The sequence below is a fragment of the Daphnia carinata genome, chromosome 1 (assembly GCF_022539665.2).
Source record: "Daphnia carinata strain CSIRO-1 chromosome 1, CSIRO_AGI_Dcar_HiC_V3, whole genome shotgun sequence".
In the NCBI taxonomy this organism is placed as follows: domain Eukaryota; kingdom Metazoa; phylum Arthropoda; class Branchiopoda; order Diplostraca; family Daphniidae; genus Daphnia; species Daphnia carinata.
Window position 1 is genome coordinate 5974061 of NC_081331.1, and position 27603 is coordinate 6001663.

Sequence of the window (27603 nt, forward strand, 5' to 3'; positions counted from 1 at the left end):
ATTTGCGTAGTCTGCTTGCACTCTGGCAACATAGCAATCGCTCGCAGCTCCCAAATCGTAAAATCGCAGATTCTGATTTTCTGACAACAAGTACGGAGTAGTCTGCTTTTTAACCTGCGTGCGTGTTACTTGGGCACTGTCGTTTACCTGACCAAGTGTCTTCAACAGGGAAGACGAAGTTCGGTGCGCAAGCAATTCATTTCGTCGTTCTCATCTCATAACACCTACAAGGTTTCTAAGTTCTTCACATGCATTTTTAAATTTTATGTTAGATTTGCTGGTGCCTTAGATTTGGGACAGATATTATCATTCTTGCCCTTTGTGAGGTCCCAGCACCCAATATATTCATGTGTTATTGACACCAACAAAAAATTATGCTCCTAAATAATGTTTGCAGTTACTTCAGATATTGCAATTTCTTTATTTTCTTGAGCATTGATTTCATTACTACTTTCTAGATTTGATCCTCAACCACCACCATGGATCCCCTTTCCCCCACAAAATGTGATTCTGGGACTGGGCCAAGTCCAGCTGAAACAAGTGATCAGTCTCCTCATCAGCAGAATCCAGTTGTAGAGCCCTCCTCCCAGCAGCAGGAAGGAGGTGGTTTCATTGGCAAGAATTTGATTACAGATTCCCTATCCACCTTATCAATCAGTGCTGAACCCTTCAAATTCACATCTGATCGTCCAGCAGCCACCCAGCTGTCTGTAGAAGCAAAAGAATTTGTTCCAAAATCAGTTATTGCTACATCTTACACTGAGAGCTTCTCACCATATGTGGTACAAATATTGAATAGTTTGTAAAGTAGTTGTTTTTGTAACTTTTTTGGTCTACAGGAAGCAGAATATCATGAACAAATAGATGTGACGGCAGATTGTGAAAGGAGTGATCCACTATTGGATTATGCCTTCCAAGTGTTATATGAAATAACATATAGTCCTGGGCATTTTACAAATTTGTGTGATCAGCTTGTGTCCAACTTGAATAGTTGGCCAGCTTTGGATGAAAGTGTGCTGCAGATATTGGTGGATGAAATTATAAGTCTAGTAATTATATGATTTATTTCTTCTACTTCGTTTAAATATATTGATCTTTATTGTACGTTTCAAGGCTATACGTGAACCCAATTTCCGGTATAACGGCGCAAGACTGTGTGATGCCATTACTCGAGGACTCCGGGCCTCTGGCAATTCCATCGATTTTCGAAAAATACTGTTAAACAGGTGGGAATAGATATTTATGATGCAATTGAAGTTGGTATGGAATCATATCTTTCTGAATTCTCAGCTGTAGAGTTATCCACGCTGAGCGAAAAAGCCTAATGCAGAGCGATGCAGAGTATTTGAGGGGATTCGCATTATTTATGAGCGAGCTCTTTGTACACATGCACAGGGAAGATGGTTCTGGCAGATTCGATCTTTTGGCAGGAGCAGTACGCGAGTTGCTGTTGACACTTCTAGAACATCCAACACCTGGCAATGTTAAGTGTCTTTGTCAAATTCTGAAGGTAAGACGACTATATCAAAATACCAATTTGTGGCGAAGACCTCAACATTCCCTTTAGTTGTCGGGCTCTTACATTGAAGACCATGATCGCCAAACGCACGAAAGAAAAACCCCCGAAATGGATCAGCTGATGACGGAGATTGAAAGGGTCGCGCGCACAGTCGAGATGCAAATGCATATGAAAGGTTTCTCCCTAGTCAGCGATTTGATTTAATGAATATGAATTAACCTGCTTTGTAACATTTTCAGACTTACTTCTTAACATGATTGAACTCAGAGTAACGGACTGGGGACGAGCACCCACTTCCCCAGTAGTTCGGGAAAGTCATGCGGTGAGTAGTCAGCCATCTAATCCGCAAATGGGAGTATACTATGGGCCCGACGGTCAAGCTCTAACGGCTGAGGAGACGGAGTTTCTTGACCAAGGAATTAATCGCCATGAAGATGAAGAAGAATACGAGTACGCACATTTCTAATAAAATTTAATGAGGTACTAATGTCTCCCATATCCTCAATTAGGTATGCGTATGAGGAAGATACCGGGATGGATGATGAGATGGCTGAAGCTTTTGAAAAATTCCTCATGATGCAGGATGCGTTGAAATAGATCGCGACAAGTTACTCGTCATGTTTTAAGGACCATTTCGAATGTGTAATTATTCTGTTTCTATCATCTTTGCTGATTCATCAAAGTAGGGAGATAAATAAAGATGAATATCCCCACCCATAATTTTTTTTCATACTTAGTTAATTTCGAAACAATTTAAGTGGCAAAGCTTCACCGTTTCCACGGCATAACGGTTAAAACAGATCATTCATTGAAGAAAACCTCCATGAGATTGCATTCCCTTTGTCTTCGACACAAACGCCAACAATTTAATCATCTTTCTTGTCTGGCGCACTTTCTCCTTCCAAGATGGCCAATTTCTTTAGAAGTTTACTGTGTTCATCGGTAAGACGATCATATTCTCGAGCAACACCTTCACTTTGCGACTTAAAGGCTTCAAGGTCTTTCACGGCCTGGGTCCGTTCTATGCAACAAGGTAATGGGAATAGTTTTGGTAATGACAATGGTTTGGCAATCACGTTCATAAAAATGCTTACCCTTTCTGGCCTCAGTCAATTCTTCCTTCAGTTTGGACAAGTTTTCTTCAACTTCTTTGGTATTTTCGTCGGAGGCAGCGTTTTCTTTCTGGGCAAGCAAATCTTCAGCTGCCTTTGAAGCAGATGCAGCCTGACGAATAGCGGCCTCGCTGGTGGCTGCCAAAGTTGCTTGAGCCGCAAGAAGCGTCATCAAACGGCGAATAACACTAGGTGGTTTGAACAAACCATTTAAGTATGTTAGCCTCAACATCATCTTGAAACAAATGGTCCTCACAATATCAGAAAAAGAGAAAATCCTGTAATGTAAAAATTTCTCTGGGCTCTAAAGAGCACCATTGAATTTCGAAGTTCTTGTTCCAGGTGTTGATGCTGCTGTTCCTTTGCTTTACCATCATGACTGACGTCATACTTCCTCATTTCACGAACAGCATCTGGAAAAGCAAGTGAAATTTATCACAACACATAATAGCTGTAGTCTCCATGTAAGTAATCTGCTGACTCTAACCAAATAAGCAAAGGACCAAGAATGCAAGAATGACATAGAAGTAGATGTGGACTTGTTGACCCAAACCTCTGAGGAAACTAGACTTGAAAAGCTTGTTCCATCTTGGGAAGACAAAAACAGTAGAATCAATGTATGGTACAAGTAGTTAAAAAGTTACATTTTACTTACCTTTGGGCAGAGATGAAGGGCAGAAGAAGAAGGAAAACAACTGCTATTTCAATATAGAGAAAGGTTGCAATCAAACCCCATTGGAAACTCATTTTTACACAGTTCTAATCCTAAAGATGTTCCCCGAAGTTCAGTTACTTTATCTCGTGTGCTGTAACCAAATTCTAAATATATCACTTACCGCTTCAGCACAGCCAGAGTAACTGACTAGTTTCGTCAACGTTCAAAGGAGCAAATAATTCGTATTACTCTCGTCGGATGCTGTAGAAAAATGGGATGGGCCAAAGTCGAATAAGATTTCGTTTCCTTACAAATGCTTTACTAAGGCTTATAATTTTCTCTAAGAAGATGAAATATGGTCTAGTAAAAAGAGAAAATTTTATAGCACTATGGCAATCCGTTTTACATAACAAAAAAAAAAAAAAAAAAAAAAAAAAAAAAAAAAAATCACACTTTTTTCTCTTTTTTCTACCCGTAGCCATCTACCAGTCGGTTTCGTTATTACAGGCATGTAAGCAATTTGAGTTAATTGTATCCTATTAGCAGTTAATTGAGTAGCGTGGCTGGAGAAAAACGCGTGGCTGGAGAAAAACTCGTGGCTGGAGAAAAATATTTAAAAATGGATAAGATAATAAAAGATAAGGATGGTAAGTATAAACATTATTTTATTAGTTTTCAATTATTAATTATTGTTTATTAGATAAAATTATGAAGCTGCAGGCTCAATTTTTTCAACAGCACAGAATCTTAGATGACAACAAAACTAAGGATGGTAATATGTAATGATTGTATTTGTGTTCTTTTATTCATTTGTGTTTTTTAGCTCAAACTTTGTGTCTACAAGCTCAGTTACTGGAAAATAACAAATTAGAACTGAACACTTTCAAAACAGTGAAGGAGGTTTTTCCAAACTCATCCCTAACTGAACGTGAGGATGAGTTGGCATTAGGCAAACACAGTCAGGTACATAAACTTTTCAAATAAGAATTCCAAATAAGTATAGAATTTTAACAAACAATTATTTATTGTTTAGTTATTCAGTCTACCACCTGACAGTGTGTTAAAGTTAGATTCTGTTAGTGCTGCACTAAAAGAATTGTTAGTAATAAGTCCATGCAGCGAAGGAAGTGTACAATTGTGGGACTGTATTTGGGCTGAAAATGGGTGTGGTACGGAAACCCAGAAATAACACGAGTTCAACATAAAACAGGAATTAGGTACTTTTCGGTTTTTTGTCTATCGAAAAAGTATTTTTAATGCTATTATTTTGCATTCACAGAATTTTAGTGGGGGATCAAGTCAAGTCTGGAAGTGTTACAGGATGGAAGAGTGAGCCTACAGTTGAAAAACACTGAAAGTGCATTACCATTAAGGTATGAGGTAAAGTAATAGAGTATGCAAATTGTCTAATGAGAAGTACCATCTTGTGTGAATGAATCCTGTGTAACAGCAATCCTTTATAGTTCTGTCACAGCTAGAAGCCTCAAATAATTCTGCTTCTCTTGCTAAAGAACAACTTGTCCTTTATGTTCACAGTGTTGGTGAAGCTGGGTACTTAAATGGCCCTAAAGATGTTTTAATTTTGCTGCTGTTGCAGAGATGAACATCATACATAGACTCTTTAGGTATGAAAAGAATTTTCTTCAAATAATTTTGAATTTATGACGAAGAATTTCTCTTCCTTTTTGCCAACCAGGTGTAATCTAAAAAAAAATTTTTATCCAATAGGAAAGGATTTTCAGCATACTGGTAACACAACTATCAACAATGCAACATTCTAGGGGTGCTATTTTATCATTCAAGAGCCTTATACAATGATTTTCATCTGCAATTTGTATGGCCTTTCCCAAGCTTCTGCCAGAAGTTGAATCTATAAGTCATGTAAGTCACATGAGCAACAATTGAGATGCTTAATGGTGTTTTTCTTTTCTCAGCATAGGTTAATAGTAACATTGGATCTGAAAAGATTCTTGGTTGGGGCAAGACACTGAATGAATTGTAATGATTGAATGGATGACATGACATTTCTATACTTAATTTGGATTCCCGAGACGGTATTTTATATTTAAAAAATTGAAGTGCATATCTGGGCTCCCTTCCTTTCCGTAGCCCCGTTTCCCCTTGACTCGTAATAAGCCCGTAGGGGGTCATGCCCCTACTGTACGGTATATATAAAAACAACATATACCGAGGTTTGGAGGGCTCTGGCCGGAAAGGGGACGTGGATGTCCGCTTAGTCCGATGATGTGTTCACGGAGGGCTCCGTGGCTACCCACAAATCCGAACTAAAGGTTAATCGCTCCTGTAAAAATGTTCCAAATCTTCAGCTCTTCTTCCGGCTTCTCTTAGCCAATCACCGGGTAATCTCCCCGGTGGGTCAACAAGGCAGTGTCTCCCCCTGCCTGGGTTGACGGCAACTTTTGAAAGGGCTATTGTGCCTTTTTAAAAGTTGCAAAAATAATTGTACTCTGCAGAGAATTGTCAATAAATTTTTTTTTCATAAAATATTTTTTGCAAAATTTGTCTCTTTCATTGTCTGTGTTCGCTTTGTTCACACATTAAATATATCGCCTTTTTTTTTATTTAGCTTGCTCAATTCACCTATATTGTTTTATGCCAGCTTTGTTGGTAAGCATTGTTTCCATTGGTTTATCGTTTATCTGTAAGCATTCAATTATTATCCAGGGATCGAACCCTGGATGTTCGGCATACCGCGCCGATGCTCTACCAATGAGCCATGAATCATATGAAGTTAAGTTGGCTTTTTTCTAGTCACTTGCAGACTTGCATTTACACTTTGAATAAAACTTAAATGCAATACTGCAATACTATTTTCTACATTTAGATGTAGATCTTTATACATCTACTAAGGGTTGAACCCAAGGTAACAGTTATCGGAGCTGAATGCTCTACCACAGAGCTATGGACCTTATGAAAAAAATAGAAAGATCAACATATAGTTGTGATAGACTGCATAAACATCCTAGACGATAACATATGATATGCGATAATAAAAAATTTAGATATATCTCGTGGCTCAATGTTAAAGCATCGGCGTTGCACGCTGAATGACTGGGGATCGATTCCCATACCAGTAAAACAATATATATAACAATACAAATACAAAATTACTTCAGAAAATATCCAGGTATTACACGTTGTTCCTTGTCTAAGTCCAAGAATTCAAAAAGTGTAATAAATAACAATTGAATACCTACAGATAAACGATACAACGGTGGCAAAAACAAGAAAGATAAATTGAATAATAAAAAAAAGCTGATAAATGTAATGTGTGAACACAGACAATGAAAGAAACAAATTTGCAACAAACATTTTGAAAAAAAAAATTTATTGACAATTCTCTGCACATTACAATTATTTTTGCAACTTTAAAAAGGCACAATAGCCCTTTCAAAAGTTGCCGTCAACCCAGGCAGGGGGAGACACTGCCTTGTTGACCCACCGGGGAGATTACCCGGTGATTGGCTAAGAGAAGCCGGAAGAAGAGCTGAAGATTTGGAACATTTTTACAGGAGCGATTAACCTTTAGTTCGGATTTGTGGGTAGCCACATCGCTCTCCGTGAACACATCATCGGACTAGGCGGCACCCCACGTCCCCTTTCCGGCCAGAGCCCTCCAAACCTCGGTATATGTTGTTTTTATATATACCGTACAGTAGGGGCATGACCCCCTACGGGCTTATTACGAGTCAAGGGGAAACGAGGCTTCAGAAAAGAAGGGAGCCCAGATATGTACTTCAATTTTTTTAATATCAAATACCGTCTGGGGAATCCGAATTAAGTATAGAAATGTCATGTCATCCATCGAATCAATACAATTTATTCAGTGTCTTGCCCCAACCAAGAATCTTTTCAGATCCAATGTTACTATTAACCTATGCTGAGAAAAGAAAAACAACACCATTAAGCATCTCAATTGTTGCTCATGTGACTTACATGACTTATAGATTCAACTTCTGGCAGAAGCTTGGGAAAGGACATACAAATTGCAGATTAACATCATTGTATAAGGTTCTTGAATGATAAACTAGCACCTGTAGAACGTTGCATTGTTGATAGTTGTGTTCCCAGTATATGAAAATCCTTTCCTATTGGATAAATTTTTTTTTTGTACATTACACCTGGTTGGCAAAAAGGAAGAGAAATTATTCGTCGTAAATTCAAAATTATTTGAAGAAAATTCCTTTCATACATAAAGTGTCCATGTATGATGTTCATCTCTGTAACTGCAGCAAAATTAAAACATCTTTAGGACCATTTAAGTACCCAGTTTCACCAACACTGTGAATGTAAAGGACAAGTTGTTCTTTAGCCAGGGAAGCAGAATTATTTGAGGCTTCTAGCTGTGACAGAACTATAAAGGATTGCTGTTGTACAGGATTCATTAACACACGATGGTACTTCTCATTAGACAATTTGCATCTCTATTAATTTACCTCACACCTTAACGGTAATGCACTCTCAGTGTTTTTTCATCTGTAGGCTCACTCTTCCATCCTGTAACACTTCCAGACTTGACTTGATCCCCTGCTAAAATTCTGTGAATGCAAAATAATAGCATTAAAAATACTTTTTCGATAGACAAAAAACCAAAAAGTACCTAATTTATGTTTTATGTTGAACTCGTGCTATTTCTGGGTTTCCGTACCACACCCATTTTCGGCCGAAATACGGTCCCACAATTGTTCAATTCCTTCGCTGCATGGACCTATTACTAACGATTCTTTTAGTGCAGCACTAACAGAATTTAAATTTAACACACTGTCAGGTGGTGGACTGAATAACTAAACAATAAATAATTGTTTGTTAAAATTCTATACTTATTTTGAATTCTTATTTGAAAAGTTTAGGTACCTGACTGTGTTCGCCTAATGTCAATTCATCCTCATGTTCAGTTAGGGATGAGTTTGGAAAAACCTCCTTCACTGTTTGGAAACTGTTCCGTTCCAATTTGTTCTTTTTCCCTAGCTGAGCTTGTAGACTCAAAATTTGAGCTACAAAACACAAATGAATAAAAGCAAATAAATAGAATCATTACGTATTAGGCCTTACCATCCTTAGCTTTGCTGTTATCTAATACTTTGGGTTGTTCCAATAATTGGGCCTGCAGCTTCATAATTTGATCTAATAAACAACAATTAATAATTGAAAACCAATATAATAATGTTTATACTTACCATCCTTTTGTTGTATTATCTTACCCATTTTTCAATTGTTCCTCCAGCCAGGCGTTATTCTCTCCAGCCACGCGTTATTCTCTCCATCCACGCTACTGAACTAACTGCGAATGGCATCCAATGGACTGAAATTGCCTACGCCAGTAATAACAAGTCTGAGCGGTAGATGGCTACGTGTCGGAAAAAAAGAAAAAAGTGCGATTTCTTTTTTTACAGCTATGGCCATCTATCGGCCAGATTCCTACTTAATTTTCTAAATACAACTTTACGAATTCTAGCCATATAAATATATAATTTTTTTAATTAATAACTTTATTTCATTAAAATGAGTGTCAGTTGTTGCAGAAAAGTTTTTAAGCCCGACCGAGAAAACTCGGGCTTATTTAGTCGGGCTTAAAAATATTTTATGCAAAAAGTAAAACTCATCGGAATTGGTTGAATATCGCAGGATATACTCAAAATTGAATGCTGATTCTGGGAAAACTGTTACTTTTTTCATTAAGTTTATCCTTGTTTGTTGATCAGTTTAGTTTAATCAGGGTATATGGTTGTCGCGATTCAATAGTAACCATTCCAATCGGTAATTTCCCGAACGCAGCAAGTGCCCCTAGTTTTGATAGAATCCCTATCCGGAAATTGCAAGTTTCCTTAAAAATTGCATGACATTCTACAAAAAGAAACACGAATAGAAGTAATAAATCTTTAGGACAAGTCGTCGTTTATTTTTTCCTAGCCAAGCAACGTGTAGTTTTCACGTTGCAACCTGCAAATAGGTGCGACAACTAAAAAGAAACTTTTGGTATTGTGGCCACTTTCTATATTTCACAGTTCAGCTTATGCTTAATAACCACAAAGGATCATACCTTTTAACATTTCCAATTCATGGTTTAGTTAGGTTTCCATTCAAAAACGTCGAATTTCATGTTACTTAACTACGTTACGATCGAAACGCTAAAATGACTATAATCTTCCGTTTTTCGCAATAGGCCCGCGAAGGTATTTGTTGCAAAAGTTTGGGCGTTACTTGGTGCAGCCAATTCCAATCATGCAGGGTTGAGCTATTCTTGTTCATGAATTGATGTATTGCGAGCGGCACGAAACGATGTAATCTGTCCCTATAAATGGTATTAGGCTACTGTTTGCGGGGACGATGGAGGCCAATATGTTGACATTGATAATACAATCATTCCCTCGCGCATGTTTTACTACACACAAGGCTAACGCGCGAGTGCGTTCAATTGAACCATCTTACCACGCACCCCCCAGTGCGCATTCAGGGATTTTGCAACGAGCAACGTTACTCCTGTACAAATCCTCGGGAGGTACTGTGCGATCGAAGTCTTGCGGGAACGTTCAGTCGGCAAACATCTGTCGATGCCGATGGAGTCAGCAGCAGATCGGGCTTCGTATTTATCTGATGCCGTTATTCGTGGCCACTATCGCCAAGTCAAATTTTATTTAGACGCTGGCTATGACCAGGATTATATCGATCATTATCGCGAAGGTAAAACACAATTTAAACATTTTAAGGTTGTTAAAGAAAATGTAAACAAAAATTATATGGGTATATAGGAAGCACCCCCCTGATACTGGCGGTTACCCAGTTAAAGGACGACGAATCAATAAGAAATCGCTTAATTGTTCTTTTACTACATGCCGGAGCTGATCCAAACATCGGTGATAGGTACGGCATGACACCACTAATGCACTCTATTTTACGACGACAAACGAGCTCTATCCGTCTTCTATTGGAATCGGTATAAGATGGCTCACATTCTTCTAAAGACTTAAAAGAATTCTAGATAATTAATTATATAACAGAAACGACTAGATCACGGCATGGAGGACTTAGATGGAAACAGTGCATTAATGCATGCCGCCTCACTTGGTTTAACGGAGATAGTGGCAATCATCCTCGACCGATTAAGCGCAGTCCACCGAATGATATGTCTTGGTTATACAGATTAAAGTTTTTTTTTAAAGAATTTATCTTGAATATTTGAATAATAAAATTTTTTTTTAGGACAGAAAAACCGAAATGGGCTTACAGCTGGAAATCTGGCTGAAGGATATGAAAAGAAGGAATTAGCCGATTTACTGAGCTGGAAGAACCAATATTTCCTGCCTAGGAACTTTGAAGGTTTCGCTTATCCCCGTCAGCTTGATCAAGAAAAAAATACTTCATCGACTAGTAGCAATGATGGGCTGCAGGCATTCAAAGGTGACAATCAAACTCCATACACCCCCGAAATACAAAGGCGCCATTGGCGGAAGTGTGCAAAGCTAAACGATGGTAACTGCTCAGATCAAACTGGTAGCAATCAACAGTAAAGCAATTTTCGTCCTTTATGAGTTTCGCATAACAAAAGTAAACGCTCCTGGACAATTGTGGATTCACAAACGAAAACATCGCCTTCGACAGCCATCTAAGTAAACTACAAAATATAACAATAAAGCTGATATTTCAACTGCATTGGTTTTGTTGTAGTTTCCCAAACAGTTTTGTTGAACAAGTAATAAACTATCTGGGATTACAAAGGCACGCGATTTGCTACAATGACCTAATCAATCAATTTAAAAGTCAAACAAATGTTAACGATTCAACAGCCTGAATACTTCTGTGTTTTGCGAGCCCAAGTTTTTTTGTTTCTTGAATAAATTCTCTATATCATTTTCTAAATGAAACGGTTTAAATGTATGTTTAACGTTTTTACAATAACGTTTTAAATCAATCTTTAGTAGGTAAATAATTTATGGAAACATGTGTTGCGTTAAACATACATCTAAATGATTGTTGAGTGCGTCGTTTGACTGAAATGCTAAGTTGCATTTCGGGCACTCAAAACTTGTCATTACCACGTCGTCCGACGGATCCCCTGATACTGACACGAAAGAATTTTCTACCGTACCTTCTAGTTGTCGTTTCAATAGACGGATTTCTTGTTCCAAAGTATCCTTCTCTCCAGCTAAAGTTTGACGTGCTTCACGTTCGGCCTCGAAATCAGATCGAAAGAGTTCCATCTGCAATTTTAAAAAATCCGCCTTTGTATTTACACCAATGAGATAAGAAAAGAAAAACAAACAGACCAAAAAAGAAGAAATAATCAAACCTGTGCTTTCAAGATAGGCATGGTTTCCAGACACTTCTCCATTCGGGATATTTCAGACTGTAATTCCGTGATGTCAACTTGTTTGCTAAGCACCATTTCCTCTGCGACGACCAGCCGAGTGTTTGCAGAAGTCACTTGCTCCTCCAATTCAAGATAATTTTTTTTTAACTGTACGTTTGCTTTTGTCAACTCCTCTAACTCTGCAACGCTAGGGCCTTCCACAACCTGGCTTCGTTGTCCCCATTTCTTTGACAGTTCTTGAAAGTCAACCATCAACTGATCTAGCTGAGCTGTTGTTTGATTCAGTAAAATTCTAATAATTTGAAATATTTCGGAGATAAATAGGCAGTCATCCAGCTAATGAACAGCAATTTGCTTACTGTTTGTTCTTGTTGCTTTCCATTTCATTTGCCAGCTGCTCTCTTAGGAAATCTGTTTCGTTTTGCATTTGGCTCGTGAACGTACCTGTATTTCGTTTAGCGTTTTCGCGCTCGTGGAAAAGGGAATCATAGCTTGGTAATTCATCACCTTGCTGTTTTGCTTTTAAAGTTTGGTCGCTTGGTGGAGGAGAAGCAATAAGAACGTAGCTATCAAGGGATTCCAATCCTTCCTATTAAATATAAAAGGATAATGATGAAAGGTACAGAGTCGAAGCAAAATAAGGATGCAAATTTATTTACAGGAAACACAATTGAACAAATATATTTAAACTAAGAGAAAGAATTATTACACACCTGTGTATGGATTGGTCTTACAACTCCAGGAACATTTAAACTTGAACAAGTATTATTCCCAGTCAAATCAATTCTTTGCTTTAATATAGCATTTTCCTCTTTCAGCTGGAAATCGATCAATCAAACAGTGTTATAAATACTCCCGATATTTTAGCACTTTGATATAATACCTTAGTTATAAGTTCCTTAGCTTTTTCAACTTTACTGTGATATACGTTTTGTACTTTTACAACTTCGTCTTGCCATTCCACAAGTGTTGAAGAAAGTTGTTGCATATAAGTATTATTCTGTTGTAATGTATCTGGAAATTTTTAATTAACTACATTAACAACAAGTGACTCTCGGAATAAAATGGAATATTACGTACTTCGCAAATCGGAATTTTCCTTAATAAGCTGCTGTATCTTTTCTTCTACCTCCACAACACTGAGAAGAGTATTACTTTCTGGAGTTCTATTCTGTGAACAGTACATGCTTTTCGAAGTCATTTGTGTCTTCGTTTTTGTTACAACACTCTATTGCACACTACGTTTTCCTTATCTTAGAATTTTCGATCCATTTGGTTTTAATAACGCTCTGTAAAATCTAGATGAAAAAGCACTAGCAGACGAACTGCAAACGTTAAAACATTACACCTAACGTGCCAAACATGCCACCTATGGGATACAAAATTGTTTGCTGGGAACTGATTGGAAGCCGGGGCGGAATTCCAAAAAAAAACAAGGTTGACATACTTAATTATATATATACTATATACATACTAATCTGCTAGTAACTGCATGGTGTATTAGTAATGGTGAGACAACTCTCCATTTTAAGGCCTATCTCGAATGAAGCCTGTTTTCAGAGGAGGTGGGTGTGGCCTAATTGAGGAGACTTATAGCCAACGCCACCATCGGAACTACTTAGGAACTAGATCATTCGCCAACCACTGAATGGCAAAGAGGAGATGTACTAGTGTCGCGGTAGAGGAGTAATTACAAATACAGTGGTCTAATGGATAGAACATTCGATTGCAGTACGGGAGTCTCGAGTTCGAACCCAGTATAAATCTTTCTTTTTTCTCCTTTCCTAACGTAAACTGGCCCCGTGCGGCGCTAGGTTCCACTTTCCACTGTTTTTCCACACATTTCAATTCTATATTAGTTACCAAACCGTGGAAAGTGGAAAGCTAAAAAGTTTTGTTGATTTTTATTTTGTTACGGAGCGACAAGTACAAACAAGATTTTTTCCCACTTCTTCCACATTCTATACGAAGTAAACATAAAAATACGATAATATAACTACATAAAGGTTAGAAGTTAATTTTGATATGTAACAGGTAATGGGATAATGGGACATGTCCCCTTGTTTGGACTTAGAAAAATTTTAAAGTAGGTGCAGCCTTTACTTTTTATTCAATATCGGCCACTAAGCGTCTCTCACTATAGGTAACCTGGACCACAAATAGGCTTCAGCCGAGATAGGCCGTTATAACGAAGAGTTGTCTCACCATTACTAATACACCATGGTAACTGTACGCCCTATTGGTGCAATTTGGTACGTATTGTGTCTAACACCAATAGGTGCGAGTATCGTATACGTAGCTCGATGATTAGCTGCCTGCATCCATGCATCCTAGTGGGGAGACTTACCAACAACCTACGAGCTACGATTACCTCTTCTCTACCTCAGTTTTGGGTCGATCTTCAACATGTAGTGAACGGTACTACAGATCGATGTGAAACGTCTGTATACGTGTCGAGTCGAGTGTGTATTTTTTTTTTAGCATCGTGCCATTTTTAGCCCCTTTATAGTAGGCATGGCTCTTCTTCTTTCTTGAAGGTTATTTTGTGAAGATGATGTCCGAAGCGATGAAGATGAAGAATCTTGCGAATCCGTTGTGATGAATCTTTAGTGGGGGTGGGCGGGAGGACGAGGGTGGTGGCGAGATAGTATGGTGGGAAGGGAGGGCTTGTAAATTGGAGGTGGCGGGATTTGAACCCGGGACGTCAGAATACAAAGCGAGGGTATAGCCATTGTGCCAGGACCGCACAACCCAACCAAATTTTGCTTTTGGTGTAAGCCATTCAAATAGGCAGCAAAGGTACCTAGTAAATGTAATTGAAGTATGGCGCTGTGATATTGTTCGCGGCTGCCATGCCATTATGACGGGTTCAAAGCGTTGTTTATTTAAATTTTTTTTTTTTTGCGTTTAGCAACGCACTAGTAACTTTGGGCCCTTCCAGGGCCGGAGAATAGGTGGTGCTAGCGTATTTTAAAACGCTAATAAATCAAAACTAAATCGATACAAGAATCTTTAATATACTGAAAGAAAATAAGTATAAACTCTCAATGTATTTAAAAAAAGCAGATGCAACACAACAACTGGAATGCAGGAATATGTCAATTAGTTATTTGCACAGAAATATCATCAACAGTTGACACCGTTAATGCTAAATGATTGTTCAGCCCTATCTTTAAAGTCCCATAACCAAACTAAAGTTCCCTAGTACGTACGTGGCAGGTCTGTGATGCATCAACATAGCTCAGATCACATTGTTGGTTAGTCATTTAGTGCCTCATTACAATGGAGATTGTTGCAATAAGACGAATGGCAGTATAAGACCAACAGCACCAATGCAGTAACACGGCCCGGCCCCAAACACGAAGAATACTAGAAATTAAATGATCATACATCAACCGAGTTTATCCAACGAAGTCAATATTATAAAATTTTACCAAACGAAGATACTAATGGACCGAAGGCTCGAGCAAGTGCTCCCAATGATCTTAGGGTGCCGATCACTGCACCCTTCTGATCGGCTCGCCCATACGCAGCTGTCATTGCAGTTAAGCACGGAATGACAATGGCTGATCCTGAAAATCAGCATATTTTCAATGCAAAAATGTACATCATTAACTGTGAAGAGAAATGGCGGTCAACTTACCCAGAGAATACAAACCAAGTCCGAAATACAACGCTGTTGCACTGTTTGAGAGACCCACAATAACAAAGCTAGGAATTATAACCCCTAGACCCTAGTAGAATTGTCGAACATTAATAACAAGTAAGAATGATATAAACGGCATAAGAACTTACGACTAACGCGAGCATTTTTTCTTTGCCAGGTTTGACACGTCGTACTAAACCACCTTGGAAGAACGCCATCAGCAAGCCGATGAAGAGCAACATTTTCCCTTGCTGAGCAGCGTTATAGTCGAACCGCAAATGTGTCAAAAATGTCAACGTGTACTCCAGTCCCGAAAACAGGAACAAAAACAAAAAATAAACTCTTCCAAGTACTTTCAATTTTTCGAGATCTAGACAAAAATGGGCAAGAGAAAAAAGATTTGTAAGCTCTAATTAGCTTGCGAGGACAGCGGATGATATGGCCGTCGCTTAGTTGGGTAACAAAATAAAACCTTTTTTGGCGATGCCATCGGCTAGCTGAAATTTAAAAAGAGAAACGGGATTGACGAGATTCCAAGTTTGAGATAACTGTAGGGATTTTGCCCTTTTTTCCTATAAAGAATCAGGGCTTACGTTAACGAAACATGCAGAAAGACGGTGACCATGGCTTTACCTTGGGTAACGATTCGGTAAAGAATACTGATAGAAATCCGAAGTTTAGAACAGCTAAAGTTAACGAAAAAATGGCTGGCCAAAACCACCAGTTTCCTGTGCTGCTATCGACACCCCAAACAGAAAATGCTGCACCCGTTACCGGTCCTATTATGAAACCGATTGCGAAGGCAACACCAACCAAGGCCTACGGTATTGGCAAATGTAAACATGAACAATAAATATTAATAAATATGTGGTCCAAAATTTATTGCAACAAAATAAAATGTTACCATGGCTTTAGCCCTTGTTAAGCTGTCTGTAATATCTGCCATTACAGCTGTGGCCAAGCTCACATTTGCTTTACTGATACCACCAACAGCTCGGGCTAGTACAAAGAGAGCAAAGTTGTCAGATACAACCCAAAGAGCATAAGAGGCTGCAATTCCAACCTTTGAAAAATACAATTGTTAAAGACAACTATTGAGAGACTAAAAAATTATCAATGCAATACCATGCTAACAAGCAATGCAGGTTTTCTACCATAGGTATCAGACAGACATCCAGCCAATGGAGAAGCCAGAAATTGCAAAAAAGAAAATAAGGAACCCAGGACACCTACATGATACATAAATACTTGTTTTCAAAGTACACTGCAGCTGACATTGGATATTTTAAGCATTTGGTTAATAACAGGGTAGGTAAAATGAACTAAAAAATTTCACAAACCTCCTGTCATCACTGAATTGAATTTTTCAGGAATGTGTAACGTTTCCTGTAAGGTTTTTACTGTGCTCTCTAGAAAACTGATGGAAGCACCACCACTAAGGCTGTAGTGGTCCAGTAATTTTGGCATAAGTGGCAAAATAATGGTGAAACCAATAAGATCAATAACAAGTGAAGTGAACATCACCCATGCCACAGGATTGAGTCGAGATCTCACAGCTTCTTTTTTGCTTGCCTAAAGTACAATGAAGTTAGTAATAAGAATATCACAAACTAACATAAGTCTACCATTTCCAAAATGTTTTTAATTTTGTAGATCAAGGTGTCCAAAGCACTTTATTGCACAGCATTAAATGTTTCCTGAAAGCTAGCGAACAGCCGATGGTCTTCGCGACTTCTTTTAACCTTTTAAACCGAAAACCAGCTCATGATAACCCAAAGATGATAAGCCAATAGTAGAAGAGATAACTTTTACATAGCCCGCCAGCGCCTTGCCGTTTAGTGTTGTGACTTGTGACAGCATGTGTGTAAGAATGTTTACGTGGACAGCTAGGCTGCCAGTTCACCAGATGTAATGCGTATCATCAGAATTTGTTAACGGATAATTTTTTCAAACGCATAATGTCTGAGGCCCTATTGAAATTGTTAAACGATGATTATGAAATTTTTTTTCTCTAGATAACGGGGACATTATATTTTTTACTCAGTGAAGAAAGGTCATTGCCCATTGGTCATTCACCCTTAAACTTCATCACTACTTTCGTATAAATTGGGTTTAAATTTGAAGCACTATAGAAATGAAGCTCGATTAGGAGTTCATGTTCATACATTCTAAAAAAAAGTGGCATATTGCTGATTTTCTTTCGGTTTTCCCCTTTCCCTTCGAACCAGTAGATACTAAACGACTATCAATTGAGCGTTTTCGGCCACCAGGTGGCATAGAAGATTATTCATATTTACCGGATTGAAATATCCAGTAGCAGACGGAATCTGTTTTACGGAATATTTAGAGTTGACGTCTCTTGTTTTCCTCTCATGAATTCGACCTTGTAAATTTTCCGTCCTCGTTTAGACTATGATTTTTGGAGGTGAATAGTAATTTTGGTAAAACCATTCCTCAAACAAGAATCTCTACTCATGAGACCACTAGCAACAAATTTTGGTTGGAATCCTACTTAAGATCACGAAATTTGGTTGTGCAAGTCGGAACAGGTATGTTGTTTTCTCACCTCCCGCACACTTCATATATGTTATACGTGAACTTTTACACACACAATGGGTAGTCTGTGAAATAAGTAAACTTTGTTGCTCAATATTACCAGTTAGATGTCTTCATTACATCATTTGATCAATGTTACAAATGTTAGAAAAAGATTGCTTTGGTTAAAATGATGACAGATGACTTATCTTGTAAGCCTCTACCTGTTTTGTTATATTTACTGAACTGTTTTAATTAAATAACATTGTTTCTTTTTCAGAAGATGACCAATGAAGTGCTATCTACCTAGACGATTAAGTAATATATACTGCTACCCTTTTTTTAAGCTGCCATAGTAGTTAACATGGCATTTTGGAAGAGACTTGGTAACTTTTTCACAAATAATAAATTTTTTTTTCAAATAATATATTTTCTTTTATATTGCTATAAATAGGAAAAAAATCTGGCTCATCTAGCACCACTAGGGCAATTTCAAACAAAAACTATTTGCCTCAAAATAATAATGAATCTGGATCATCTTCATTGCCACTATCTACAAGTGGAGATTTGGGAGAAAGTTTACATAACAATCTTCAACGTTTTCCCAGCGAAAAAGACGATACGGTTGTAAAAGATTCAAAGCTACAGGAAAAATCAAGCGGTGATTTCGGAGACCTGGGGGATTTGAACCATCCTGATACCATTCGTTCTTGGTCTCGAAGGTCTCGCCTCTCAAAGAATCTTCATGAAGTCTTGGTGGACTTAACGGCCCTGTCGTACTTTCAACAGTATCTTGAGAACAAACAAGTAAGCAGCTACCTGACGCTGCTAAACGATTTGAAGAATTATCATCTCTTGGCGACATCTTTATCGGCAAATGCTTGCACATCCGTTAGTAACGCTAATAGTCCTGTCATGAATGGAGACACTTTGCCTGAAGCCAAATGGAGCCCCTCAAAAAATAACGATACTAAAGTACTCCGACTTCTGAATTCGACTTCGAGTAGTTCAGGCTTCAGTGATGATACCAGTCTTGACTCACCTGGCCACAATATATCCACCCGCTCTATAAAGCCTTTAGGAACAGACACGATGGTTCATAGTTTACTCAGTGAAAGACGGAGAATTATACAGAAATATTTCGAATCGGATTCAAGCGATTATCTTCCTACGGTTTCGTGTTTCTTACGAGACATTGATCCTTGCTCTTTGGATATAGCCGAACCAGTTTCTGAAGTTTTCCATGATGTGCAAATTGGAGTGTGCAACCTGCTTGAAAATGATTATTTTGTTGAGTTTCTTCACTCTGAGTTTTATTATCGATATCAGTTAGATATCATCACAGTTGGAAAATTGTCGATAACAGACATAATCTATAGCGATGCCTGTCTCTTTTACTTTATGGAGGTAAATATCGCATTTCAATTCTCCGCCCTCTATTCTAGGTATTTTATTAACTATTGTTGGACGTAGTTCATGGACCAAGAAGGGAAACGTCATTGGTTAGAATTTTGGCTAGCCGCAGACAACTACCGATCTCAGTGGAACTCTCCTAATGCTTCATTGGACGCCTTGATTATATATAACAAGTAAATTAACATGCATACCCACAAAATGTTTACAAAGAATATAATTTTTTTTTTGTCCTGTTACTACAGATATTTTTCCCTACAAGCCACACAGCCATTGGGTTTGGCAGATGCTGTGCGTTCCAGTATAGAAGAAAACATTTGTATGACCCAAAACGGACCTGGTCCAGACTGCTTCGAAAACGCTCTTCATCTTTTGTTGTCTGCAATGGAGAAGGTAAAAAGTAATTTTTCTGAGACGCTCTTTTATTGATGAAACTTCTTTGTTAGAAATTTCTTCAACCGTTCTTATCTTCTCCCGTTTTTTGCCAATACGTAAATGACATCGTAAGTGCCCTGAAAAATGCAACAAATCTTTTAGCGCGATGCAAGCGTTCGGGTTAGTTAAACCTTAAAATTCGCCAAATCTATTTACTTGGTATTAACATGGATTTATTTTAGGTTCCACTAGCACGATTAACAGCGAAGTGAGTGGTATAAGTTGTAGTACAACATCAGCAACCGTCTCAAGCTACCTAGCAGCCGGAGTCTCTTCTACATTACCTCTCGGAGTTGTGTCGCCTCCTATAGCTAACAATACCGAAAATTCAATGATACGCTTGGTCAACAGTATTAGTAACGAAAGCTTAATGATTGACATTCGACAGTTGAATGACCCAGACTCGTTGTGGCAGAGGAAGAAAATTGCGTAATCTAACTTAAGATTTAGACGCTTTAAATTAACAACTAATTATTATTATTATTGTTTTACGTTGGGGTTCAGGTTAAGCCTAGGACGGCTTACTCCGTTCGGCAGATTCTATAGTGAAATAGAATTTCCACTTGAAAAGAAAACAGGTATGGTATGCCTACGTTAACCTCCAAACAAATTTACAAGCCGGAATAAGAGAAATACTGTTCATTTGCAGAATCAAAACTGTCCAAAGCTGTACGGAAATTTGTATTCGTTGAGGAGGACCAGGTAAAACAATAGATTAATATTTATTCTATCCAGTATAGAATTTCAAGTTTCATTTTTATTATTGCTTCCAGGAAAAACAGGATATGGCTTGGCAAATGGCGGAAATTATTATCAAAGATGTATTAGCAATAACTTTAGGAAGGGGAGCGCCTCGTGCCACATAGTGTCCCTTCTATATCATCCCAATACCCTACTGTCTAAAATAAATTGTTGACAAAACGAGTTTGGGGCAAACCCATATAATCGCATTATATTCCATTATGTTATACATCTGACTGCTGAAATTGTTACTGTGATGACGTTTTGATGTAATTATGTATGTACCTATCTATCCATACCGGTCGTGGTTTCATGCGAGATACGGCTAGTCTTTCATTCTTGTTTCTTCAGAAAGTGCTGCCTATTGAAGACGGTAACAAAAAAATAAAGTCTAATCTGGCAACGTTTGGGCTATTCTACTCTGCTCGTCACGTGTTCATCTTTTTTCATCTCTTCTGCAAGAAGAGTGCCGCATTCATTTTTACTCTTACCGTTTTCACGGAAAATCGACCTTGCCTTGTGCTTCTCGATTATGGCCGTCGAGTCAAAGAAGAATGAAACAAGCGCAGAAAAAACGGTGAATTCAGAAGCTTCTAAAGGAGAGGAATTCGTCAAAATCAACGGCGAAGGTAAGACGAACCGCACAGTCATAGAGATAGCCATATTTTTTTCCCATGCGTGGTTCCGATACGTGATGTGCATAAAAAAACGACTGAAGTCTATAGCTTTTAGATATCCAACACTAACTTTGTACGTGCCTAAAGTACATTCACGTGTATGACTTAACTTGACTGTTTTTACAATAATTAATGCTACATGTTTATTAGTTTATATGAAATCTTATGTAATCTGAGTCCAACACAATTTACTAATCCTTTGTATTAGTTTAAAGTGAAATTGTCAAATTTGAGGTTCACCTCGTATGCAGTGTGTATCTAACATAACTCATACATACTAGGTAAAAGTAAAGAGATATCGAAGCAACACAAAGAGGACCAGAATGCAGGGAAGAAAGGGAGTAGCATAAATGGTGAAAAGAATCTGAACTTGAACACAGAATCTACTGAGGATAAAGAAGATGAAAAAAAAGATGAACAAGATGTTGTCTTTGTTCAAGATGTTGGCTTTACCATCAAAATAATGGCACCAGGAGTGGAGCCTTTTGATATCCAAGTAAAGATGAGTGCACGGTTTCTTTGTTTTGTTAATCTAACTATCCAATTTTACAATATTAGGTTTCAAGCATGGAAATGGTCCAGGAAATTCATCAATTGTTGATGGATCGTGAAGATACTTGCCATCGGACTTGCTTTTCTCTTCAACTGAATGCAACAACACTGGATAATTTTGCAGAATTGAAAAGCATTGAAGGTCTTAAAGAGGGTTCTGTTATCAAGGTAACATATACTTCAGTAATTATTGTTAAAAAGGTATTAGCTAAGGGTTATTTTGTATACCAAGGTTGTTGAAGAACCGTACACGATGCGTGAGGCAAGGATTCATTTGCGCCACGTTAGAGACTTGCTGAAGTCTTTGGATCCGTCAGACGCCTATAATGGACTTGACTGCAGTTCATTATCATTTTTGAACGTTGTTACGCAGGGAGACATACTAGGTAAATATTTCTTGTGTGAAAGTCGCGTAAACTTGTGTGATATTTTGTAGAAAGCCTTCTCATTGATCACTGACATTTAACACTGCAATTGTTTTTTCATGCTTCATTTATTTTCAAGTGCGATTGCAAGGTATCTTAATGCAATCCGTATTTGTAACTGTGTCAATATTTATCGGAAATTTAAAAATCCTAATTTTCTTGCAGAAAAGAAAAAAAGTCGTCCAGAAAGTGTAGACTGCACTCCGTCGGATTCCATCATACCCGGTTCATCCGAGAGACCCTTGCTCCCATTGCAACCACAAAGTAAAGAGCAAAAAGGGCCCAGTTGCATCAAAGTGCTCACTACTTCCGGTTGGAATCCTCCCCCAGGTAGAATTGGTCAGCCCCCAAAGAAGAAATCTAACAATTAAATGGTCTTCATTTATATTCAGGTTACCGCAAGTTACATGGCGACCTAATTTACTTGTATGCTGTTACTCTCGAAGAAAAGAGATTGCATATTACTGCATGCACCCGAGGTTTCTACATAAACCAGTCGACCGATGAAGAGTTCAACCCAAAACCAGCGAATCCAAACCATCTTTCGCATTCATTGATCGAGCTACTTTCTCAAGTGTCACCATCATTCAAGCGAAATTTTACTCAGTTGCAGCGAAAACGCACTCAGAGACACCCATTCGAAAGGGTTGCGACTCCTTATCAAGTAATTTCACATTCGTCAAATCCCTCCTAGGCTTTCATGTAACTCTGTTTACCTTCATCAAAATCAAGGTTTACTCCTGGATTGCACCAATGGCTGATCATCCAATCGATGCTATCAGAGCAGAAGATGCTTTCTCTTCCAAATTAGGCTATGAAGAGCACATCCCTGGCCAAACTCGTGACTGGAACGAAGAGTTGCAAACAACACGAGAGCTTCCCCGAAAAAATTTACCTGAACGCCTTTTAAGAGAGAGAGCTATATTCAAGGTATGCAGTACATATTTTTACAAAGAAGCGTATAACCAGTTATTTAATTTGTGGTGAAATTTTTCAAAATTAAGGTGCACTCAGATTTCGTTGCTGCCGCTGCCCGTGGAGCTCAAGCTGTAATTGACGGGAATGTTATGGCCATTAATCCTGGCGAAGAGTCCCGTATGCAGATGTTTATTTGGAACAACATTTTTTTTTCTCTTGGGTTCGATGTCCGTGATCACTACAAAGAATTGGGTGGTGACGCTGCTGCATATGTAGCACCTAAAAATGATCTTCAGGTAAAAGGACATTTTCGGCAATTGATGTTATCGGATTTTTGTTCACATTTTTTTTTTTTTTTTTTTTTTTTTTTTACTGTTGTGCGTAGGGCGTAAAAGTTTACAATAGTGTCGACCAAGAGGGGCTGTACACTCTGGGAACTGTGGTGATTGACTATCGAGGCTATCGCGTCACAGCCCAGTCAATTATTCCTGGTATTTTGGAAAGAGAACAAGAGCAGTCTGTTGTATACGGGTCCATAGATTTTGGGAAAACAGTCGTCACCCATCCCAAGTATTTGGAGCTCTTGGGTAAAGCCGGACAACAACTAAAGGTCTTCCAGCACAGCGTTCTCAACGACAAAGATGAAGAAGTAGAATTATGTTCGTCAGTCGAGTGCAAGGGTATTATTGGTAATGATGGACGGCATTATATTCTCGACCTTTTGCGTACTTTCCCTCCCGATGTTAACTTCTTAAAAATCGAGGGAGAAGAACTAAGTAAAGAGGCCCGAGCCCTCGGCTTCCCTGTGGAGCACAAACACAAGCTTTGTTGCCTACGCCAAGAACTGGTTGACGCATTTGTCGAGTCCCGTTACATGCTGTTTATTAAGTATGCCGCGTTTCATCTTCAACAAGTTGGCCTTAAAAAGCAAAAAGTGCCATCGGAACGTGGCACTTCTATTGAAAAAGAAGCAGCCAAGTCAGAAGAAACGGAAATTGCTGGTGTTCAAGTCACGTGTGCATCAGAAAAAGGAACAGAAGAACAGCAGCAACTGAATTCTGACGAGGCTAAGAAAATTGTGGAGAGTATTACCGATTCGATCACACATGGAGAAAAACCTGATGTAGAAGAGAGCACAAAGGTACGTTGTCGAATAACAGTTTTATCGCTTGACTTCTTTATTGACCAAGTCTTTGTTTAGGAAATTGTCCGTAAAGCTGCAGCAGCCGTAGGTTCCTTGAAAGACACGGAATTCGATATCCGTTTCAACCCGGATGTACTGTCCCCGGGAGTTCGCCATCCTGATGGGCTTGTTGCTCTCGAGCGGCTAAAGAAAGAAAAGCAACTTATCAAAGACGCGGCAGATTTCCTCATCACAATTCAAATCCCTACTTTTATTCGTGACTGTTTGGATCACTCGTCTGCTCCTTTGGATGGCAGCACTTTAATCGAAGCAGTTCATAGTCGTGGTAAGTTAGTTTGGATTTTTCAAATGAATTAAGCCAGTTATTATTAATTGATTTTATGACAATTTAGGAATTAACGTTCGTTACTTGGGCAAAATTGTAACCATGCTATCTAAAGTACCGCAATTGGAATACGTTTATGTGATTGGTGTTTCCGAGTTGATTGTTCGAGCGGCTAAACATCTTTTTACCAGCTATATGCAAGGTGTCGAAATGATGGGGCTATCGGCGGCGATCGCTCATTTTCTTAATTGCTTCCTTGGATCAAATCCAACTCCCGTGGTAATTAAAACTCGAGCTCGGTTCATGTAAGATCCCGTTTTTAATCAATTATTTCGTGACATAGGCCACACTTGGAGCTGATGAACTACAAACAAAGCCATCCAAACGTCGCAATAAACGCAGGGGAAAACAGAGTCCTCTATCCAACAACGAAAGCACAGATTGGATTCATATGACCCCCAAAAGTTTGTGGTCCCTCCTTAAAGCTGAATTGAGTTCATACTGGGATTGGGAATTAGCTGCTGATGGCATTGACGCAGCGATTGAAAAGTACATGGGCCAAAAAGTATCATTACTTCGAGCTTTCTGCCAGCGCACTGGCATTCAGGTAACGCATTACCCCCGAGTTTTCTTACAGTTTCTTCAACTTAAGTTTTTTGTTTCAGATTCTTATGAGGGAATATGTTTACGAAGTCAAGAATCGTAATACTTTTTTCGAAGAAGATATCATTAACGTCTTCCCCGTAGTCAAACACATTAACCCTCGTGCTAGCGACGCTTTCCACTTCTACACAACTGGTCAGCAAAAGATTCAGCAAGGCTTCTTAAAAGAAGGTTACGAGCTCATCAGTGAAGCTCTTAACCTTCTAAACAACGTTTACGGAGCTATGCATCCAGAGATTGCTCAGTGCCTCCGAATGCTAGCGAGACTAAACTACATCATGGGTGAGCATGTCGAAGCTCTTGGTTATCAGCAAAAGGCCGTCTTTATGTCGGAGCGAGTTAATGGTATTGACCATCCGTACACAATCACAGAATACGTAAGTGCCAAATCTGAATATCATAATGCGACGTAGTTCTTGTTGACATTGAATAACTTTTTTTTATAGACTCACCTCGCTTTATACTGCTTCGCCAACAATCAGATTTCGACTGCCCTGAAACTGTTGTATCGAGCACGTTATTTGACTTTAATTGTCATTGGAGAGAATCACCCTGAAGTAGCCTTGCTCGACTCAAACATCGGTCTCATTTTACACGCCGTTGGAGAATACGATCTCTCTCTGCGTTTCCTTGAAAAAGCACTAGCTTTGAACAAAAAGTATTATGGATCCCGTTCTTTGAAAGGTAATTGCGTTGTCTCGCCTAGACTACAATGATTGGTTGATTGCATTCTATTGCATTTTCAGTTGCCGTCAGTTACCATTTGGTTGCCAGAACTCAAAGCTGTATGGGTGATTTCCGCTCTGCCCTTCAGAATGAAAAAGAAACTTACACCATTTATAAGCTTCAGGTATTGATTTGTGTTTGATTGGCCTCGAAATTTCGTTTACACTTCTTTCCCTTAACTAACCGAATCCTGTTACTTTTTCCAAGTTGGGAGAGGAACATGAAAAGACAAAGGAGTCGTCAGAATGCCTTCGGCATCTCACACAGCAGGCTGTTGTGCTACAGAAAAAGATGAACGAACTTTACCAAGGGCGTTTGGGAGCCGGTGTTCCGACCACTGGTTTGCCCTTACCTCCTATTCAAATCCAACCGCCTTCCATGGGAAGCGTCCTCGATATGCTCAATGTTATCAACGGCATTCTTTTTGTTCAAATTAGGTGATTCACTATTTCCATTTACTATTATTATATTTTCAAAATCTATTTAACATTTCCCTTTAGTCCGCAAGACATAGAAGCGTTCCGTGAAGAGATGGAACGTCGTCAGATGACAGAAGGCAGTCCACCTAAATTGCTTGAAATGAAAGATGAGGAGGTGGTGTCAACAGATAGTAGTCAAGTCAAATCTTGCAGTTAATCAACACGCATGGAAGCGCTTTTCCGCGCGGACGTCAGCAACGACATTGTTCAACATGCTAAAAGAAAATAGTTGCCATAAAGAAAAGAAAAAAGACCTGGTCTCCCGCGCCGTAGTCAAACGTTAGATTTTTTTAATTATTTGTTATTGATAGAAAAACGTGTTTTCGATTTTTCTCCGCCTAGAGAAAACGAATGTCAGTGACGAGTTAAGTCGTTAGACCGGAACCTCAGGCCCAAATAGTTTTTCTCCTTGTTCGTTGTTCTTTGTTTGAATCCCGTCTTTCGTTGACGAAGAAGTCATCTCATGAGTTTCCACAACGAACGTACACACTCGGTCAGACATTTGTGTTTCAGTCGTCAATTTAGTGAGTAAAGCTTCTATCGAGCCCCCTTGTCCATCGTCACGTTGCACGAATACGATCTGATGAGAGAGCCGAAACTGGCATTACTGTAGCTCAACAGTTGATTATTGTAGTAAGTTAAACATCATCTCTTCCCCTTCCCATCTTCTCCCGTCCCTGTACCTCCATGGACTTGGTTACCTGATATCTCGGAGGAAATTTCAAAATCATGATTTATTGATACTTATTTTGCTTTGAAATCAAGATTTGTCTATGTTCATTGCGTCGAAATTTCTGCAAGAAGGTATGGTTGAAAAGGTGCGAATATTTTTGTGCTATACCTGTAGTCCTCGATTGATGAACACAATCTTCCTCAACTTGTTGCGTCAAAGCAATCTCGCCTAGCAATAACAAGATCCAGCTAAACCAAGTCCTTTTTCCAGTTACGTCACACAATCGTAGTTGTTATACAAAAAAAGCGCGATGAAAGTCGAAGTCGTTTGGTTTTCGGATCGTGTGCATCACTATGTAGAAATGATCTATTATTTTACAAGAAAAATTGTAAACACGAGCTGAACTCTTTGTTTTCATTTCTCTTTGTTTTTCTTGCTTTATTTTAATGATTATCTAGAAGAAAGTTTTGGGTTTTACGCGTCGAGTGGCATTCGTGTGAATCACTCAATTCCATCTAATAGATGTGTTCAACAGAATCAATGGACTGGAAGGCGGTAGTGAAAAGCATGGCTTGCGAATAATGAGATACCCGCCCCACCTGTTACACATCACGAACGCAATTGCAGAACCGACGT

The 27603-nt window shown here is 38.7% G+C and overlaps 7 protein-coding genes and 1 long non-coding RNA gene across 8 annotated transcripts; 4 read left to right on the plus strand and 4 right to left on the minus strand.

The window, feature by feature from the left end:
* The first annotated feature begins 77 nt into the window (after nucleotides 1-77).
* Nucleotides 78-2239, plus strand: LOC130691139 (polyadenylate-binding protein-interacting protein 1-like). Its single transcript, XM_057514046.2, has 8 exons — nucleotides 78-231; nucleotides 459-782; nucleotides 840-1049; nucleotides 1114-1226; nucleotides 1291-1510; nucleotides 1568-1694; nucleotides 1759-1969; nucleotides 2029-2239. Exons 2-8 carry the CDS (start codon nucleotides 480-482, stop codon nucleotides 2114-2116), a joined length of 1272 nt encoding a protein of 423 aa, XP_057370029.1. The 5' UTR covers nucleotides 78-231; nucleotides 459-479; the 3' UTR covers nucleotides 2117-2239.
* Nucleotides 2240-2323: 84 nt separating this feature from the next.
* On the minus strand, nucleotides 2324-3659 carry LOC130691185 (B-cell receptor-associated protein 31-like). The gene is made up of 6 exons (XM_057514094.2): nucleotides 3468-3659; nucleotides 3287-3396; nucleotides 3119-3219; nucleotides 2888-3044; nucleotides 2614-2819; nucleotides 2324-2540 (listed from the first exon to the last, which is right to left on the minus strand). The coding sequence occupies exons 2-6, from the start codon at nucleotides 3376-3378 to the stop codon at nucleotides 2386-2388; spliced, it is 711 nt and encodes a 236-aa protein (XP_057370077.1). The 5' UTR covers nucleotides 3379-3396; nucleotides 3468-3659; the 3' UTR covers nucleotides 2324-2385.
* Nucleotides 3660-6989: 3330 nt separating this feature from the next.
* LOC130691173 (uncharacterized) lies at nucleotides 6990-8582 on the minus strand. The gene is made up of 7 exons (XR_009001148.1): nucleotides 8509-8582; nucleotides 8360-8431; nucleotides 8162-8301; nucleotides 7908-8091; nucleotides 7744-7845; nucleotides 7500-7674; nucleotides 6990-7428 (listed from the first exon to the last, which is right to left on the minus strand). It is a non-coding gene; the product is annotated as an uncharacterized LOC130691173 (long non-coding RNA).
* Nucleotides 8583-9788: 1206 nt separating this feature from the next.
* On the plus strand, nucleotides 9789-10890 carry LOC130691161 (ankyrin repeat domain-containing protein 34B-like). The gene is made up of 4 exons (XM_057514071.2): nucleotides 9789-9988; nucleotides 10057-10241; nucleotides 10306-10438; nucleotides 10508-10890. Exons 1-4 carry the CDS (start codon nucleotides 9859-9861, stop codon nucleotides 10813-10815), a joined length of 756 nt encoding a protein of 251 aa, XP_057370054.1. The 5' UTR covers nucleotides 9789-9858; the 3' UTR covers nucleotides 10816-10890.
* A 51-nt stretch (nucleotides 10891-10941) lies between these two features.
* Nucleotides 10942-12931, minus strand: LOC130691144 (NF-kappa-B essential modulator-like). The gene is made up of 6 exons (XM_057514052.2): nucleotides 12696-12931; nucleotides 12499-12629; nucleotides 12329-12433; nucleotides 11975-12204; nucleotides 11595-11907; nucleotides 10942-11505 (listed from the first exon to the last, which is right to left on the minus strand). The coding sequence occupies exons 1-6, from the start codon at nucleotides 12814-12816 to the stop codon at nucleotides 11236-11238; spliced, it is 1170 nt and encodes a 389-aa protein (XP_057370035.1). The 5' UTR covers nucleotides 12817-12931; the 3' UTR covers nucleotides 10942-11235.
* A 1731-nt stretch (nucleotides 12932-14662) lies between these two features.
* LOC130691137 (major facilitator superfamily domain-containing protein 10-like) lies at nucleotides 14663-17122 on the minus strand. The gene is made up of 10 exons (XM_057514043.2): nucleotides 16887-17122; nucleotides 16602-16833; nucleotides 16387-16490; nucleotides 16166-16324; nucleotides 15895-16080; nucleotides 15734-15833; nucleotides 15411-15631; nucleotides 15259-15349; nucleotides 15050-15187; nucleotides 14663-14984 (listed from the first exon to the last, which is right to left on the minus strand). Exons 1-10 carry the CDS (start codon nucleotides 16887-16889, stop codon nucleotides 14893-14895), a joined length of 1326 nt encoding a protein of 441 aa, XP_057370026.1. The 5' UTR covers nucleotides 16890-17122; the 3' UTR covers nucleotides 14663-14892.
* A 501-nt stretch (nucleotides 17123-17623) lies between these two features.
* LOC130691129 (A-kinase anchor protein 10, mitochondrial-like) lies at nucleotides 17624-20804 on the plus strand. Its single transcript, XM_057514035.2, has 10 exons — nucleotides 17624-17810; nucleotides 18077-18182; nucleotides 18251-19203; nucleotides 19270-19385; nucleotides 19455-19602; nucleotides 19656-19764; nucleotides 19827-20073; nucleotides 20149-20222; nucleotides 20294-20346; nucleotides 20418-20804. The coding sequence occupies exons 2-10, from the start codon at nucleotides 18161-18163 to the stop codon at nucleotides 20508-20510; spliced, it is 1815 nt and encodes a 604-aa protein (XP_057370018.1). The 5' UTR covers nucleotides 17624-17810; nucleotides 18077-18160; the 3' UTR covers nucleotides 20511-20804.
* An 11-nt stretch (nucleotides 20805-20815) lies between these two features.
* LOC130691177 (clustered mitochondria protein homolog) lies at nucleotides 20816-26491 on the plus strand. The gene is made up of 17 exons (XM_057514088.2): nucleotides 20816-21014; nucleotides 21344-21558; nucleotides 21621-21782; nucleotides 21847-22000; nucleotides 22205-22369; nucleotides 22432-22703; nucleotides 22772-22969; nucleotides 23044-23253; nucleotides 23343-24098; nucleotides 24159-24426; nucleotides 24494-24705; nucleotides 24770-25033; nucleotides 25092-25466; nucleotides 25536-25773; nucleotides 25836-25939; nucleotides 26023-26252; nucleotides 26316-26491. The coding sequence occupies exons 1-17, from the start codon at nucleotides 20918-20920 to the stop codon at nucleotides 26449-26451; spliced, it is 4056 nt and encodes a 1351-aa protein (XP_057370071.1). The 5' UTR covers nucleotides 20816-20917; the 3' UTR covers nucleotides 26452-26491.
* The last annotated feature ends 1112 nt before the right edge of the window (nucleotides 26492-27603 follow it).